Below are 19,365 nucleotides of genomic sequence, written 5' to 3' on the forward strand. Positions count from 1 at the left end.
CGACGGAACTTGTATTAATCAGGCTAGATGATAGAATCAATAAGATTCTAAAGAAAACAAATATATAACTATGTAGCATTTCAGATTTTTTTTTGAAGTTGATAAAACTGAATAGAACGAAATAAAGAATAAAAATAAAGGCGTTATAATTGTTAAGAATTAGAATTCGATTGAAGAACTAAAGTATACTTTTATTATATTGTTTCAAGATATACACGCTACGAGACTCTACGAGTTTGCTACGACAGTGTAATTCAAATAGCGCATGCCCAACCCGCGTTTATAACCCGGAAATGACGCACGTAGTATACGATACTTACCATTCATTAAAAACCGATTTATGACAGCGAAGTACCACATGTTTTTGTATAGCTTAATATTACACCATTGCCTATATCCCCTTTGTTACTTTAAAGCTTTTTATGTACTTTTTAATTGCGTTGTAGCGATAATATTGCTTCTGTATAAATTGTCTGTTTCGAATTTATACAGATCATCAAAACAAGAATGGACCTGAATATTGCGATGCCGTAAACTTACGGAAATGAAGTCTCTCCGTCGAGAACGGGCGCGGAGTGAGAGTCCGGCTGTGTCGGGCTCTCACTCGCCCGTTGGTCGCGGTGATGTAAGTCACTGCCTTTACATTATGGTCATTTTACTCAAAACAAATATTTATCTATTAAACAGCTAAGGTCAAATGTCAAAGCGTCAACTTAACTTACTGCACTACACTTGCAACATTTTCACTAAATCTATATAGAATAGAAGTTTTCAGCTAAAAATCGATGCAAAAATTATGCTAACAAGACTCTATTAAAAATTATACTTGGATATATTAGTACTTGGACACAAGCTTTGCGACAGCACTATTTAACACGAATGACGTCTTTTTGGTATGAAATAGAATGTAATTAATATTTTAATATCATACTTATCATTTATGTATCTTTAGGATTAGACATTACACTTGGGTAGCAATAAACGTTGCCGGTAAACACTGTATTTTTTTTTACTCGGATGAGTGGTATATCTTTTTATTTATTTAAAACACAAAATCAAAACTAAAATTCCCATATTATTTAGCTATATGTTTTATGAAGTTACTAAGTCATATTCATTGAGAATATTTTATATTTTAAAATAGTGGAGTAAACATAAGTAAAATACTAGCAAAAACCTCTAGTACTGGGAGAATTCAATGAAACCCTACCCAAATCCTTTTATATACGACAAAATAAAAGCAATCACTTTCTTTTTTTATATTTTTGTATATGCCGGTGGGATATATTATTACATTCATTTTATACACTATTCGAGACTTTTTCATGAACAAATGGGTTTTCAATATTATGTGCAGTCTTAGCTTATTAATCTTGTTAAAAACAGAATAATAAAACATGTAACAAAAGACTTTTCAATGTAATATTTTATCAAAAACCGCTGAACTATGTTAAACATACTTCGTCTTTCAGCACACATTCAAATAAATTAATTATTAGCTGTCATTTATAATATGGATAAAATTCATACGCTCTCTAGGAAATCGTCGATGACGGTTGTTTCGAATCAATGCAATTTGTGTTTTTTAAAAGTGTGCCAATATAAAGAACAGCCAATAAAAAGTAAAAACATGTTTAGATATTTCGAATAAACCATTTGTGGATTTTTGGTAGGGTTTCAGCCCTTTTTTGTTCATAAAAGTTTGTAAATGCTTAATATATATTACAACGTTAAAAAAATTAAGTTAACTTTTAGGAATAGATATAGTCACTTTATAAGTGGATTTATCACTAATCGGTAGATTTTTTTTAAATGTTTTTTTTATTAAATCCATTTTTCTAATTCTCATTCAACACATAATATATAACGAACCAATCAGTCTTCCAAAGTACTCGTTACTGCTTAGATCATTTAGCAGCAATCACACACACCAGAATTTTTATCCCAAATTTAAAGCTTACATTTCGATGGTTAAAATACAATATGTAGGTATTTAATTTAGTGCCCATCAAGCGAGCATATTTGGCCGCGAAAGTCCAAACCCTCAACAAAATATTTGCGGCACGCTCCCAACTGAGCGCTATAATAAAAAACATTCATCTTAAATAACGGTAACCTTTTAAAATATATTTTATTTTCTACAAAATAATTGTACGCAAAGAGTTTTACCTACAAGAATTTTAAATTAAAATATTAATTCCCAGGAGTGAGATAGTCCGTAAACTCTTTATCATATATGATTATACTATGATTGGGACATAAGTATTATGATAAATCTACTTTAAACATAATCTGAAAGATACATTGTATTAAATTAAATTTATTATCAAAAGAAATACTTAAAAATAATAGTAGCATTCACAAGCACCAAGTTGTATTTAAACCCATTTAGGTTAAGGAGATATCTTTTCCCACATCAACCGCAAGCATTTAGTGCTTTCAGTTTCTTACGTAAAAAACTATGTAAAATTTCAATTAATTTAATTACTCTCAAAAATTAATCCTCTTAAATAACACTCGCTTTTACATGTCTCGAAACTAGTATTTACATGATACGAATGACGTTACACAACAAATTTGATATGGCGGCTATGAACAGTCCACTTTTATTAAAATAATAATTAAATGTAGGTGCCGTAAATGTAGAAATGTTCTGAGAACAAAAGTTTATTTTCAGTCCGCAAGCCTTGGGCGACGCGATTCACAAACTTTAAATGTGGATAGTCCTTACACCATGTTTAATTTCACTAAAACACTTGTTAGCTGTATTTCGAAGTTAGTTAATTAATTTTACTTCACAATTATCTCGTTTGTTATAGTATTATCTAACTTTAGTGTACAATTTAATATCACATCGTGAATTTATAAATTTCCTAGATAAACATATCGCAATGTAACATAGCATTGTTATAACTAAATTAATTTTGGAAAGGTCAGATAAAGGGCAGAATAAGCTTTCATTTTCACCTTTATGGCTTACTATAGTGACTTATGGAAAACTTTTCGAACAATCTGTGTTATGTAGGCGTTGCAAGTTCTACCGGCTTTATTCCTTGGCAACTACTAAAGACAAGCCGAAAACATTTCTATTCCGTTAACATTTTTCTAATATTAGGTATATTACATATTTCAAACGTTTTACATAGATTAATTAATTGATGCACTATACATTTTCTGTATTTAGTTATCGTTTAAAATACTTTATTATATTATGTCTGGACAAAATCGCGCTGTGCTCATATATTTGCACCTGTGCTAGTCTATAAACGCGGCCAATTTATGTCTGATTCGATGGTACCATGTTGGCTTACTGCCACGTTTTGGTGTACTTGATATACAGCGTATCAAGAAATAGCTGTTATCACAGATAGTTATCTAAATTATAAACCAAAGCCTATTAAATAGATTTATACGGCCTAATCAATATCAAATTGTTTTCATATGCAAATCATGTTCAAAAGTTAAAAAAATATATTGCTCCTTTGCTTAAAAATATATAAAACTATTTTAATAAATAAATCTGTTTTATATATTGTTATAGTGTCACAATAACCTTTCCTAATAATAATGAGATATGATGAATAAATTTATATGAAAATACCTTTAGTTCAGTTGGGCTTAGTTTAAGAAATGTTGGAGATCAAAGTTAATTTCATTTTAAACTAAAGCTTGTTTATCAAAAGGTACAAATCATTAAGTAACTGAAAATATATGTTTATATTAGAGTATATAAAAACTACTATAAAGTACTTCCTTCCCGGAGTCTTTGGTAATTATAAGAATGTTGTCTCTAATAACATATATATATATTTATATTTATATAGGCTCACCTGGAGCTACAGAACCACTTAGCCGAGTTTTCGAATAGCGGCGTGCCGTCCTTACAAGGTTTCATCCCAGCAGCCATTCCAGAAAACTCGTTCTCCTATCTGATGTGGTCAGAGCAATCAGGAAATCTTGAACTAGCTTGCGATTGGAAAAGTAAGTATTAATTACTAACGTATTTTATCCATAGTACCTAGTCCAGCCTAATGTTGTGTTACAAATGATTTTTTTTAATGAAGTAAATTCATATTATTAAAAATTATAACTACATATGCATAATTAATTACAACTGAAATCATATTTCCTTTAACACCCCATTCCGTATTGTAATTTGATAATGAACACGAAACAATATGTGAATTGGCGCAAAATCGATAGAAGTTTTTATAATAATAAACGTTCCAAATTCAAAATAATAAAAAAGTTGATAAAAAGGATAGTTTTTATGAAACAGAATTCATGGGCAGACTATAAGGTCCTAATGACAGGAGTTCTGGCTTTAAAATTATAAAGCATTTAGGCCTAAAGATAATTACATATGTCTTTAGTGAATAAAATATTCCAATTTGATAGCATCACTGCACTTATTAATGAAATGAAAAGCTTTGAACATTTAACTTGAACCAATTACTGATAAACGTATGAAAAATGACACATAAATCAATATATGTCTGGTTCATGCATCGCAACTTCGAAGATTCTATTACGGCAGAAAAAGTTTTCCTCGTTTGCAAAAAGATACAAACCTTTATTTACCATATTTTACCTTATAAAACACATTCTTTGTTTATATTTACAAATCAATGTAACAAGTCAAATAGATATTAGTTATGTCTTACTTTGTAATAATTTCCCAAAGAACGGTGCACTGTAATAAATTAGTTTCTTTTAATGATGTCTAACTTTGTTTATCTTCATAGAGTATATTTTGTTTAAAAACATAAGAAACCTTTACATTCGAATAGTAAAAAGGTTGAATACGCCACGCATCAGTGCGTCCTCTAGTCTTTATATACCTTTGAAACTGAACTTGACTCAAGAGTCTCCCTAAAACCTTAAAAAAAGAAAACTACAATAAAATGTGTTCTCCTCGTAGTTGAGCGTTCATTATCGTTGTCCTTGTTAAAAGTATGCAAATAATAATAATGCTATCTGCACTGTTATAATATGGTAAAAGCGAGGTAAAAGCTCTTTGCGCTATGGATTGATGCATGGAGTGTACTTCTGTATTTTATGCCTTTGAAATCTGGTTTGAACTGCTTCTTCTGCCCTATAGGTGGAGTTTTAATTGAAAGGCAATAACTAAGGTTGACCAGCATCATTGTAAACGTATATGGATCAAATTATAAACTGCACACGCCATAACGATGTGTTTATGTCTTATTTTAATTAATCTGCGCGTACGACGAGTCCTGAAGTATTTTATCAAATACATTTATTCTCATTTACAATTTGCGTGAAACCTGTATAACATAAAATAAGAATAGATATTTTATCAAAGGCAATGTTAATCGCGTTTTCAAATCTAAGAAAGTAAAAATGGTACTCAGCTAATTAGAATCTACCGATTGTGTAACAAATGGGGGTTATTTATGAAGGAGTCATTAGCAGCAATATACGTGCTCTGAACTAATCATCAATTTTAATGGCATTCCTCCCGTTATACTTCTAGTAATTAAAGTTTTTTGTTGATTTTTCCATCAATTAACATTATACTACCACTATTCTAGTAGTTATTCAGACCTTGTAGCCTAAGAATATTGTACCATCAAACCTGTTCATTTTTGTTAAATGCCTTTTAAACATTTATATATATAATACCTTTATATAGTCTTTGATATTATTTAGTTTAAGTTGCAATAAATGCAGGTTTGACGCCACGATGTTAATTTAGAAGCTCGGTTATAGAAGATTTACTTCTTTGGCTTTATTGATAAGTTGATTTTCATACTCGTACATTCTTTAATGAAGCCCACAGATTTTGTAAATAGATAATATAATCTCGCAATGTGTATAAATATAGATTTAAATATAATGTAAATATGTATTTAGCAATTTATTTTATTAATATATAGTCCACAATTAATTTCCGTTCAAAACTATCGCATTAACTCGAAAGTCCATTATATTTCGTAAATAGAATATCGCGTAAAATTTAACGCATTAACGTTATTATATTATAACCTGTCGAGTTTAAAAGCTTGATTGTTTTGCTGAAAGCGGTCGAATTCGATAGGAGAGTTTTGCTACAATAATTGTGTTCACAAAAGCCGATTTGTGGAATAAAACATATTTCGTTATTTCACAGAACATTTCGTTCCCCTTATCATATTGTGTAATGTTCTAGCATTCTCATATCTTTGTATATATTTTCTCGATGTTTCCTATAACTTACTTGTATTTTACAGGTAGAATCACGTCTCGTGCGTAAAAATTATTTATTATTATATAATTTATTATATTATTAGTTAAATAATATTCTAGAAATTTTAAAATACTTCAAAAAGGTTTTCAACTAGTCACGTTTTATGTATTAGTCGAAAATTATAGGACCAATTTGAATAGCATTTTTTGTTTGATTTTCAAAGTTTTCATATAATCCTTGAACAGGATCTGATGAGATCCCGGGAAAGGGATTATTCTAGTCAAATGATTGATCCTATAACAACCTCAGACGGCCTGCGTAGTTGCAATAACCGATTTCGGGTATTTTAAGTGGAAAACATGTAAATTATTGCATTGCCTTTTAATACTGCAGATGAATCTTTGATAACAATCACAAAAGCTAATTCTATAACGCTCACTAAAAATAATCGATACGCCACAGCGTTAATATTTCCAGGCGTTAAGTAGGGCCATAACCGGTGAAAGATTTTTGCAATAAAAATAAGTCATGGCTTTAATTACACTAATAGCTAGCGCATATTTCACACCGAATAACTGCGGATAAAATTATTATAGAGAGAATTAAGCAATGGCCCGATTCCACACACACTTCTGAGTCTGTTTCATCTAACATTTGTTTAGACACGTGATCAGAGATTCATGTGAAACATTGTTGGCCTTAAAAATTGCACACTGACTTGATAATAAAAAAAAATACTATGTATTATAAACTTCATTCAAGTTGAAAAAAAAATTATTACCTTGCATTCGGAAAGTTTTCGTGAAAAACGCGCGCAAAGTTAATGTTAAAATATGCAATTACCAAAGCTCATGCAGCAAAAGTTTTGAGAAAATTAAATAGCAATATAACTGGATAACCGCTTAATTTATGGTTATTTTTTGCTTATTCGTTTTGATTTTCGACATAGTTTTATTTAAATTCATATGAGAGAGAGAGTGGGAGAATATTTCCCATTTTGCTAAAGACTGTATTCCTAGTATACTCGCGGAGTCTATCTTTTTAATTTTAAAAGCGAATAATTATGACATCCATCAATTTGAGCGGTCAGAGCAGATTTTCAAAAAGCTCATAAAATTTTTTCGTGCATTCATGCGGACTATACAAACAATGCTATTTTGATTGAAACCTAGGGAACTGGTGAGCATTTAAGTATATGATTTGCGTGTATTTCGTATTAATATGAGTTCGGATCAATACGACAATATTTTCAATTAAGAATTTATTTTGAATTAAGATTGCACGTTACTGCGTTTTTAAACTACATGAGTTTAAATCAGTTAAAAATCAATACTAAATCATCTCTGGGCTTAATGGTCAATACCATTTAGATAATTAAGGAAATGTATCAGGCAGTTATCATTCACAGGAGGTAGATGTAAAAATGTAAAAATGCTCTACTAAATCATTTGCTCGTACCTGTAATTGGGTCCATTCGATTTATTAGAAGGACTTTAATAGTCCGAGAATCTGAGGGAAAAAATATAAATAGTTATAATGGTCTGCTTTCGGAATATCAGTGGCCTGGGTATGTGCTTCATTGTATGTTTTTTATAGGTATCACACTTTTTTTGTTGACACATTTGAAGCGTTCTTAATAGAAATATACATATGGAAAGGTAATGTGCATACTTTTGAAACTTCAATCTGGATTGCTCAAATGTTATTGCCGTTCAAAATATTTTGTTTATTATTAACGATAGTTGACCATCTAAATTTTAACCGTACACTACCATATATATATAAAAGTCGTTAGAATCATAAAATTCACGCCCTACAAATAGTTTTACGACCCACAAAGTAATGGCATTGCAATAAAATTAAGAGATGTAACGGACTAGAGAGCGTAGGTATAGCACAGTTTTGACATCCATAAAAATTTGACAGTTACTTATTAACTACAGAATGTTCCAGTCCATTATTATAATAAACCTGACTGATTTTCTAATCGTCAATATTTCGATATAATAAGTATTGGGTACCATTTTGGATTTCGTTTATTCTTGAATTTCATTAGATTGGAGAAAATTCGAACGCCTACGTGATTTATCTTTTGACTTGACTTGACTACAAATATTAATACTTATTATTTGTATTTTAAATTAACTATATATCACTATCCTTGTTAAGACTAATTCATCATTTATCTACACAGCTTTGGATGAAAATGAGCAAAAGAAGCAAGCCGTTGTTCGGGAGTTGGTTGAGACAGAAGCTAACTATATTCAACACTTGATGGTGATCGTTGAGGTTAGTGACACTAGACATTCCTAGCAGATAATAATCCAGTTCTTTAAAGAATAAACTACATATATTTAAAAATTATTGACCAATTAACGTTTAGGTTTTCTTACAAGATGGTATTCAGAAATAGCAACTTTGAAAACACAATATTAAATATTTTCACCAATACATATCTTACCAACGTAGTTGTAGTTATTAATTGAATTAAAATCTTATAAAAACGAAGCCACTATCAAGAATGGGAAATCTTAAACCTAAGACGGTTATTATTAAATAATATTTATATTTTGAACACCAAATAAATTAATACGACATAACAATAGGTGACGTCTCATGGAATCTGAACACCATCATAAAATATAAGGTATTAAGGTTAACAAAAGGTTAATTTCGGTGACTGAACGCAAGGAATACATTAGATCGAACCCCTATTTACTGCGAATGTGTCCTTCAAGAACGATATGCTCTGTTTATACGAAACTAGCCACTGTAGAAACACTTACAGTTTCTGGACTAGTCACTTGAGTTTCCTCAAACCAAACCAAAATATAATTTATTTAACACAATATATACTTATGGACAAACTTGGATAAGAAATATATTTATAACTGAATTGCCTCTTAATTTACATTTATTGTATTCAATCGTCTACAAGCGTAGAACGGACGAGAAAAAGCAATAAATCACTTTTTTTAATCGCTAGGTCTGAACTAAATATTTTTGAATAGCTGGTTCAATAACTACACTTAATCTTATCGTAAAGCAATTATTTTATACTTGAATCAATTAGAAATAAAGGTAACATTAAATCCACAGTGTTCACAAGTATAATGCATGGCCAACCATTATCGTAAAGAGATATCGCAGCGCATGAACTATTGGTTAGATAGGACATCTCCAATTAGAGATATAAATAATAAGGCTCATTGTACGCATAAAATATTCCACATTAAAATTATATAATGCTTTTACCAATTAGTTTCATTATTCAATGGTCAACAATTCCATACATGCCGAAGTTTCATAATTTATGCCATATTTCTGGTTATTTACATACAAATATGTAGAAATTATTGTTTTATTAAATACGTGTATTATTACGATTTATTTGTGGATTTCTTATGTCACTATGCCATACATTTTCAAGTAGTCTGAGTATTTAGTGTGCAATAAAGTAAAGGAATTCACTTATATTTGAATATAGAACAGAGACGTTGAAGTAGGTCACGAAAAATTGGAAGGCACTCTACATGAACTTGACAACAAGTATCTCAACGACCGCCATTCAACCGCTACGAAATTTTATAATTTTGTCCTTCAACCTATATATGTATAGTATGTGTGTGATTACGTCCAGTGTAAGACTGTAACTCTCGATGTTTAACTTGCCGCCACTAAACTTGTATTGATCTGGGGATATGACCTAAAGTTATTACTTTCTTATGCAAATTGTATCCAATTCTTAAAAACTCAAGGTTGTATCAAATTCTGCCAATTATTAGGTTCATTATAGGTGTCATTATTGCGTTATTGTGTTTTGTTGAGAACAGGATATGTTACTCGAATTATCTGCTTGAACTAAAGAACAGCTGTTTTATTTCAGTTCATGGTAAATTTAAGAAGGAATAAGGGGCGGAAAATAAATTCGAAAATTTAAATTAAATTCTAATTAAAAGTAGAAATTCAATAATATTGAAATGTGGTGAATTCTTCAGAAACTATATATATATCCCAATTATAAATCTGTTGGTTTTAAATGGTGAGGGACAATTTTTTTTTTTACCAACAAGAGTTTATTTCAATAAATAAAATATAGATGGTTTTTATTTATGAATGAGAGTTGAATTATAAAATATAAAGGCCAGTCCCTTCGTTAAGTATGATTTGGAATCGTACAAAACATAGTACAAAACGAAACCTGAGGCATTGCTTGCGATATAAACAAAAAATCAGACAGTGAGAATTCGTAGTAAGAAAGTACTACAGCGAAAAACTGTATCAATTCAAGATTGCGGTAGCGTAATTCGTAGCCACAGCTACGCATTTGAAGATCTTCGTAGCCTTCGTAGTGTCTTTGAATTCTTTACCGCAGTATAACTTTCCGTCGAGCTAAAAAAGTTTTTAATACTTGAGTTAATTCTATCCTATTTACCTTACGTTTCAAGTACCGATATTTATAAGTTAGTAAAACCTTCTAATTAGGCGTCCATTTCTGTCTTATTGAAGATTTTATACCTTAACTCGACTAACGATGCCCAACCGTCATCCCTACATCGAAGCCAAGCTTGTGCAATATGTTATTTACTAGTAATGTATGCATATTAATAATAAAATTTACCATGCTTTGTAACAAGGGAATGTTTGACGTTCATAAGTGTTAATATATTAATAATACATTTTGATTTGATAAACCAATATTTTACTTATGCTTGCCGCTTTTGGTAACAAAATACTAATATGTTAACTAAAAACAGATAAATGGAGGAAGACTGGTGTACTATTACTCAAATCTAAAGGGAGAATCCTCGACCGATTAAATCAGTAACTGGCCCAAAAGCATCGTTCACTTTTTTTTGTATCGAATCTGGCTGTTGGCCTTAAGGGCCTTTACAGCTCACCACGGGCTGTTTTGGCGAGCTTAGCTCAGCCGGAAAAGGTGGGGTTCCCGCGACTCGCGCAAGGGCGTCTCCTCTGAGACTCGAACCTCGGCTTGGGCCGTCGCGGGGCGCCGTTCACTATGATTGAGAAGTTGTACACGTCCATAGTGCCCGGAATAACTTCGTTAGCGCGTTTCAGACTATGACGATGAATTCATTTGTAGGCAAAGATTATAGGTGTCGCAAGCAAACTTAAAAAATTAAAGTGTAACCTATTGCTGAGTATAGTTTTGTTATCCACGTGAATAGACAAGACACTGGTTCTGTAGGAAAACAATACTAAACATGTAAGAACTTGTAAAAAGCCCTGTTTGGTATGAAACCCGGTGAAAACTTAACAGTAAATTTATACTTTTAGAAATTTACTAACTGCCAAATAAACAAATTAGAAAACTTTTACCAAATAAAAATTTTGTTCAATATAAAATGTCATCACCACAAGGTGACCGCAATTTTTTAAATTAAAATGTGACGCTGGCAACATTTTCAATTACCATTCCCGTCTCTCTGTATTTTATGAACGTTTCTGCACATATGCCTAAGGGGACATCATGTTAAATAACTACAACATTTAATCACACAAAATGAAAACCGATTCAATAATATAATGTTCTTGACGTTCTATTCAAAATATATCAGGCGTAACACCGCAATAAAGTAAAACTCTTTTTAATTAAAAAGATTATTTTAAAACGTTTTACGTTTAAATTATTACAATTATTTACATATGAACGTAACCAAGTATTCAGCTAGAATCATAGTCTTAAATATATTTTGCAAAAATACGTTTACAATAATAAAATTAATACTGTTATTATTTCTAATTAAAAAGAATGTTGGCTTTAACTTTACGAGTGGATTCCGAATATCTATATCTTAAATTCAACATATTAGATAAATGTACCTAATTGAAATATTTATTCTATACATTGATCGATAAAACGAAGTTTGACATGTGTGAGTCAGTGCTCAGAAATAAAATTATTTGATTTGATTGCTTGATTTAAATCTTAACTAACTAGACTAATAAGACCAATAAGAAAAAAATAATGTACTGATGTTTTCATTTATATTTTTGCCTGGAAATTCTTTAAAAGTCTCAGTGAACAGAGATATGAAATGTGTTTCAATTCTATAGGAATGAAGTACATATTTTCTCTTTGCCACACAAGGTAACTACTTCATTTAATTTTAACCTAATTAAGGGTCTTAAACAGGGTAAAAAGGTATTATGTACCGCAAAATTACGATCGCCACGTCAAGATATAACACTTATAATATACTTATATATTGATAAAAAAATATATCGCTATTCGTTTGATCCTATAGTTTTATAACAGAACTAAGCTCATTTCTTATTACGATCCAGTAGAACCGCCAGACAGTGGTTATCTTTCTGGGCTCAATTTGGTATTGGGTTAGTAGGCATAGGCTCACGACTGGCCTTATAAACAAAAAAATTAAACGCACATGGAAAGTACTGTCCAAACGGACACTTTATGCCCCATTACGGCGTAAACGAACAGTATATCCGGCTACAAATTAGCTGCTTGCTAATTTAGTTACATATAGTGTTAGTAAATTTTTCTCTAATATATTAAACAATATTTACACACCGTGTATGTAATCAAAGATCATTTTGGCATCGATTCTTATTGATTGGCTACAATTGATAAGAATCATAAATATTCAGAAAAGACAATAGTTTTGTATTTACAGGTATTTATTGCCGCGGCACACTCACTTCAGGACAGCGGTAAAATGCTCGATGTTGACACAGCAAAGTTATTTTCAAATATACCCGATTTGCTTAACGCAAATTTAGTATTTTGGAACATAACATTCTATCCTATGGTTAAAGATGCCGTGGAAAACAAAACTCCGTAAGAGACATTTAAATCATTTTTTTTAATCTTTAGCTTGTTTAATTTAGTTTTTGGTTTAAAATTGAAAATGCTTAATAGTGACATATGGTTTGCCACTTAAATAGTATAAAATGTCATTTTATATAGCTGATTATTATAGTTAAATATACATTAATTAAATAAATTAAATTAAATGCTCCTTAAAAAAATACATACCTTCATAATGAGATGTATTTTCAGTTATAAGGTCGAATTAATGGCTGACGGATTTAGTCATTTTCACGAGATCTTTCAGCCATATGAAAAATATATGAGTGAACAGGCCAAAATGATGACATATTTGAGATTTATGCAAAACGACCCGGAATTTTCCCTGTACCTTAATTGGTGCTATACGAACAAATCATGTAACAGGTATAAATATAAAATTATCCATATGTTTCTCTGGTGCATTAGACCTGAAATTATTTGTTTAGGTAATAAATATTTTTCAAGATTATTTCCAATTGGAAAAACATCCAGTAAACAAACAAATCCGTATTAAAAATGAGGAGCGGTTTTAATTTGTGTTAAATAAATAAAGACGCGTTTCTTATGAACTATTATTTATAACTGTAAGGCCTGTTAGTTTAAAATACGAGTACATTATCATTTGTAGTTTTTAATCTCATTAAACATTTTTTTAGCTTAAAATAAAAGAAGTTAATTTGTGTAAAACTCTTTTACTACTATTAATTGTGCAATTTTTATTTTAGACTTCAATTATCCGACTTACTTGTTAAGCCTATGCAACGGCTTACAAAGTATAGTCTTATACTTCGTCGAGTCGTTGCATACGCTAAAACAAATGAAGAATCTGTTACACTAAAGTCTATGGTAAGTATCCGATTTTAGGTACATGTTAGGTAAATTTTTAGACATTGTTTAAGCGATGGATTAAATGTTTTTTTTAGGAAAATTTCGTTAGGGGTTACGTGATTGACTTAAATCGGTCTATGCGTCAACGTGATGAATTAGAGAAACTTGATGAGATTTTAAACTCTGTTGAGCCGTACGAATTGGTGAGTAAAAATATTTTTGAAGTTATACTTCTTTAGGCGCGTTAGGGATAAAAGATGAGAGTAAATTTTTACGATGTGCGCGCACACCGTCACGAAAATCCGACACCCTGATGTTAACTTTCAAAATTTTAGTTTTTTATATTGTTAGTATCGATTTTTCTACAAACGTTAAATAAGGCGAAAGACAAAATTTTTGAATTTTTTTTTATCTTGTTACGCCAAAGAAGTATAACTTTTAACGCGTGTACATAACACACGTTTTTTTAAAATTACATGAAGCCTTCATAAAATAAAAAAGAAAATAAAAATTTATGATATGTAGATGTTTTTATGATATGCATAAAATAGTAGATGACTCTTAAAAAATATTAAAATAAATATATAGTGACACTTACTTTTCTTGGCCGGCTGATATTGGCACTACCTTCGCCATTTTGAAATATCAGGATGACGTTGCTTATATTCTGAATTTCTTGCGTATGTGTACTTTATACGTATCCAACTAATATCTTTTTATGTATATTCTTTGCATTATTAATTACAGTGGCACAGTTCTAACTTTGGAACGGTTCTATTTATCTAGGTATTATTCTAGGTATCTTAAAAGATATTATATTAAAAGTGAACAAAACCTATAATTTCAGTTCAGGTTCCTACCCCCTTTGTGTCACATCTATTTAAGCCCAGCACTGTATTTTCTAGATACTAGTATACATCGTTTTATAAAACATAAATAATTAAGTTAGAATGAATGACTTCAAATTACCTTATTAATTTTTATTTATTGGCAATATCCATGACAGTGACGCTCATACCGGCCAAGAAAAGTATGTACATGCACCGTACATAACAATGCCACAACTAAATTGAGTTTAATCATATCTTTTTCAGGAATTTAAAGATGAGGAAATGGAACGTGCTTTCAGGACATATTGCTCGTTAAACTTAAAAACAACCGTACAAAATTCAACTGAATTGCCTTTGCGCAATTTAGTATACGAGTGTAACTTGCGATTTAAGGATAACATAGGAAAGGAGGCAAGAACTACGATTTATTCACTGCTAGCGATTTTGGATGCATCCAATTTTATTCATTAATAATTATGGCTGATAAAGCGAATGTTAATTTTGCGAATTGTTTATATATCCAAAGAATGCGATGTCCTTTTATTTATAAATTATATAAAAGAAAAACACATCTAAGGTATACTTTATTTCAGAGTGAAATAAAACTATTTCTTTTGACGGACGTGATGTTAATTTGTAAGAAACAGTCGAAAGGGAGTGCATTGCCTTATAAAATGATAAGGTTAGTCTAATTATAATAGTCTATACAGAAAAATATTACGTAATATATGTTACATTAAAAATGTGTTAATGTAAATCTATATTTAAGTAACTATGAGTTAAATATACTTCTATTTTTCTGATATTCCTACCAATCATATTCTAAAGGAATGCACAATAGATTCTTTCTATTTTTACACTCACCCTTCTATCATTTTTTATATATGTGATACAGTTTTTTATGACCCGCTATAATTCACTTACTATCAATAAGTGGTCGTATTATGCCAGTCCCTGCGATAATCACGATCACTACTTAAAATATGGAGTAATTAGAAGGTTTTAACATAAGACATTTTCGTAGACCCAAAATATTTTTGGAAAGACTTGTATCTTGGCATAAATCAGCAAAAAGCCAGAGCCAATCAAATAGTCTCATTTATGTAATTGTGGACGAAACTAATTCAGCAATTGGATGTTTTACGCTAAGCGAATCTACGAAAGATTCCACTCCATCACAAACACTTAAGGTAACAATTTAATCTTATAGCTCTTCATTAATGTATAGCAAATAGTATGATGCATTAAATTCACTTATAAACTCAGAGCGTTCGTAATAAAATAATGCATATTTTATTGTAATCGAATAAACTGCAGTTTAATTTATTCATTTTTCCTCACTTCTTATATATAAATCTTAATTGTGTTTTAAATGTAATTTATTATTTTCGATTCATTGGCATGATTTTGACATGGTTCGCACATGTAGTTTCAGTAGAATATTACCAAACGATTTACGCACATGTAAAGTCAAGTAACTTGTCGAAAATTGTTTCATAAAAAACGTTTGATTACATCTAATTTATTTACAGACTTTAGAAATAAAAATTAAAGAAGCTCGACTTTCCCACTCATTATTAATTTGGGCAGCCTTAAATCCATCACGCGACCTAAGTGAGATAGAATCAAGTGATACATGTACTATGAAGGTAAAGTCAAAAGATTTATATTATACTAACAATAGCCCTAACTAGTGTCATTTCATCATCGCATCGTGCAAAGTTTTTCATCTGGTGTCGTTTGAATAGATATAAAGCCTTCGTTAGTATAGTTACAGTTATTTATGTAGGTATAAACTTTCAGTAGTGATGTTTTTGTCAATATTGCGAACAGTCTAACGATTGCACTAACCGTCAGTGCCTCGAATTTAAATTTTTCACCGATCACTTAGTACGCTAGTACACTATTATAGATACTCAATCGAAATTCACTTCAATTTGAAGGTCCATAGAATTATTTATTAGGATAACCATGTAATGTTATAAAAAATATACTTTGAGATATAACTATGCCTCAAGTAGCTTGTCTCATATCACTTGCGAAATAAATAAACCTGAAAAACTTTTGTTCAAATAGAATGTTTATCTATAACACAACCATTAGATAAAATTAGTTCTATAAAAATTGAAGCGTAAGATAACTTATAAACACTGCTAAGTCTACGTGATTTTTAAAATGCACATTGCAGAATACTGACGTTAAAAATGCATAGTAAATAATAATCTTTATTTAAAACAGACTATAGAATAATTTTTACGAAGAACGTACAAATTGTTCAGATCTTAAGCCTCCCATACACTACGATGAAACACGATGATTTTCGTCGTTGCGATAAAAACCGTCGGTCAAAACGGAAGTGTGTGGACGAAATTTCTGTCGAGTCTTTATTTTAAACACGACGGGTTTACCGTTTGTCGTTTAAAATCGTAATGTGTGGACTTTCCGACAATAACCGACGTGTTTATTTAAGCTCATTCAATAAATTTATATAAAATTTTTTTTCTTTTTAACAACCACTGTTTAGTCCATACCGAACATTTTCTAGTCTTCAATAAAATAGCACTTGCCACAGCCACTGCTATCAATTGCGTCGAATTCATGATATACGAAAAAATTAACTATACCTCAGCTGAAATAAACTTAACTAAAGCTGAAGCATCACTCGATTTTGCAACACGAAGTGTGTACAACTGACGATGCAGCATGGTGAAAACCGAAACCGGAGTTTTATCGTAATGTATGAGCAAAATCATCGTGTTTCATCGTACTGTATGGGAGGCTTTAGTCTCAATACTAGGGAAGCCCCTGGGTTTTAAGTGACAAATCTTTTCCATGGTACATTTATGTTGTTACATGTAATTACTGTTAAAAATGTCACTTATATTTGATTGTTGAATAGTTGAATTCGTACATCTACACCTAATTTATAAAGGGAATTCCATTCTTACAACGACAGTCTGAATGGTTATAAATTATTCAAATTTATTTGATAATAATGAGAATATTTATGGAGACTATTCCGATTATATACATTAGCACTATGAGCTTTTGAACACTGTTCTTTCCAAATCTCTAACACACTTAATAATTAGGTGAAGAATGCTGAAGATATAGCTATTGAGAACGAAGCTCGTGAAAGAGTTGCGTGCATGTTACACCGAGGCATGGGCGTGTCGACTGATGAGTGTTCACAATCATTCACCACCGATTCCAACGAGGGTGAGCTTACATTCATATAATATTAACCTTACATATGTGTTTGCTATTTTAAGATCCATCAATAACAGCTAACCAATCGATGTATCTAAATGTGCATTTATCCAAGGAAAAGGATCGAAAATTTTAAACTTAATCTAAAACAATCCTGGCTTAATAAAATAAATTATGACTTCGTAAATATATTATTGGATTTTATCTGCGGGGTCTAACTCAAAAGTGGACTTGCATAAGGGGGAATGTCGCTTTGTCAACGTTAAAACTATAATGTCATGATTTACTAAGAGGACATGAATTCGCACCTAAGTCTCGACACTATCTTACCCTAACACCCCAGTCTGGATAGCGATACTTACTTACCTATAAAGAATAATAACCAAAAACAGATGTACATATCTGAAACGATGACCGGTTCTCTCACACTATTTTTAATTAACTACTTATATTTAAGCATGATATATCAATCTTAGTAATATGTATTACTAAAGTATTAAAATGTTCTAATATAAATGATTCCTCTTTAAAATAGTCTCACTAACAAAACAGAGAAAATACTTATTAGAATCGTTATTTCACCCTATTCTGGCTCATTGCCCGATGGACAAGGGAGCGATGCATTTGATACCTATCTGTTACTTTATTGTTGTTATTATTTGGTTGGTTTTTTTAAAAAAACATCTCAATTAAAAGTCATCACCGATTTACGTAAATTACTATATTCTTTATTATGTTTCTAATAAGGTACTATTTCGTCTCAATTCCAAAGACCAACCACTGCTTTAATTTAAACAATATAAATAAATTTTTATATTGAATAGGTCGGATTACTCTACAATAAACTTAGGATACTGGCATTAATATTAAAATTATATAATTCGATATCGCTTGCGTGTAAGTTGCGTTGTAATGCTGAAAATCTACGCTGGATAACAAAACTATTTTTCATTTTTACGGTCAGGGTTTGTTTTTGTGTGTTATTAGATTTTGGAAAGCGATTTGTTTTAGCTGCCGGGGATGTTGCCAGTTATAGCCGAATTGGCAATCAGAGACACTATATGCATCGGTTATCAACAGCCAGCTCACGACAATCTCGTTTGTCCAGTTTCCAGCAATCACTCAGGTAAATCGGCTCAGCGTTTTATTTACTGTGATGGATCTTATATTTTTTATTTATGCCATATCTCTTCACTCTTAATTAGGATCTTATTAAACACTTAAAGAGTTAGGCGTTTATTTATGAAGTTATGTTGAGTTCATTCCATCCTAGTCACACATCTATAATGTTCACTTCAACATTCAATATTCCTTCAACAAAGTGGTACCACTCAGAATAGGCAATTTTAATTGCTAAAAATCTAACAGCCTCCCAACAACGAGGGCAACATTAAATATATTGTTATAGTATATTCCCCAATTTTGAGTTCATGAAAACGTATTGTTAATCAATTTTTTTTGAAAAATCTCAA

At 30.8% G+C, this 19,365-nt stretch overlaps 1 protein-coding gene across 3 annotated transcripts in view; it reads left to right on the plus strand.

The window, feature by feature from the left end:
• The window catches only part of LOC110999289 (rhoGEF domain-containing protein gxcI), a 44,572-nt gene that overhangs the window by 14,911 nt on the left and 10,296 nt on the right, over nt 1-19,365 (plus strand). For 2 of the 3 annotated variants that reach the window (XM_045634134.1, XM_022268284.2), the window contains exons 5-16: nt 3,825-3,981; nt 8,385-8,479; nt 12,850-13,013; nt 13,236-13,409; nt 13,751-13,871; nt 13,949-14,056; nt 14,948-15,094; nt 15,277-15,365; nt 15,708-15,873; nt 16,216-16,332; nt 17,776-17,902; nt 18,881-19,019. In XM_045634134.1, coding sequence (XP_045490090.1) covers nt 3,825-3,981; nt 8,385-8,479; nt 12,850-13,013; nt 13,236-13,409; nt 13,751-13,871; nt 13,949-14,056; nt 14,948-15,094; nt 15,277-15,365; nt 15,708-15,873; nt 16,216-16,332; nt 17,776-17,902; nt 18,881-19,019 — 1,604 coding nt within the window. The remainder of the gene's footprint in view (nt 1-3,824; nt 3,982-8,384; nt 8,480-12,849; nt 13,014-13,235; nt 13,410-13,750; nt 13,872-13,948; nt 14,057-14,947; nt 15,095-15,276; nt 15,366-15,707; nt 15,874-16,215; nt 16,333-17,775; nt 17,903-18,880; nt 19,020-19,365) is intronic. The other variant, XM_022268285.2, reaches the window with a different exon arrangement.

The sequence above is a fragment of the Pieris rapae genome, chromosome Z (genome assembly GCF_905147795.1).
Source record: "Pieris rapae chromosome Z, ilPieRapa1.1, whole genome shotgun sequence".
NCBI classification, from domain to species: domain Eukaryota; kingdom Metazoa; phylum Arthropoda; class Insecta; order Lepidoptera; family Pieridae; genus Pieris; species Pieris rapae.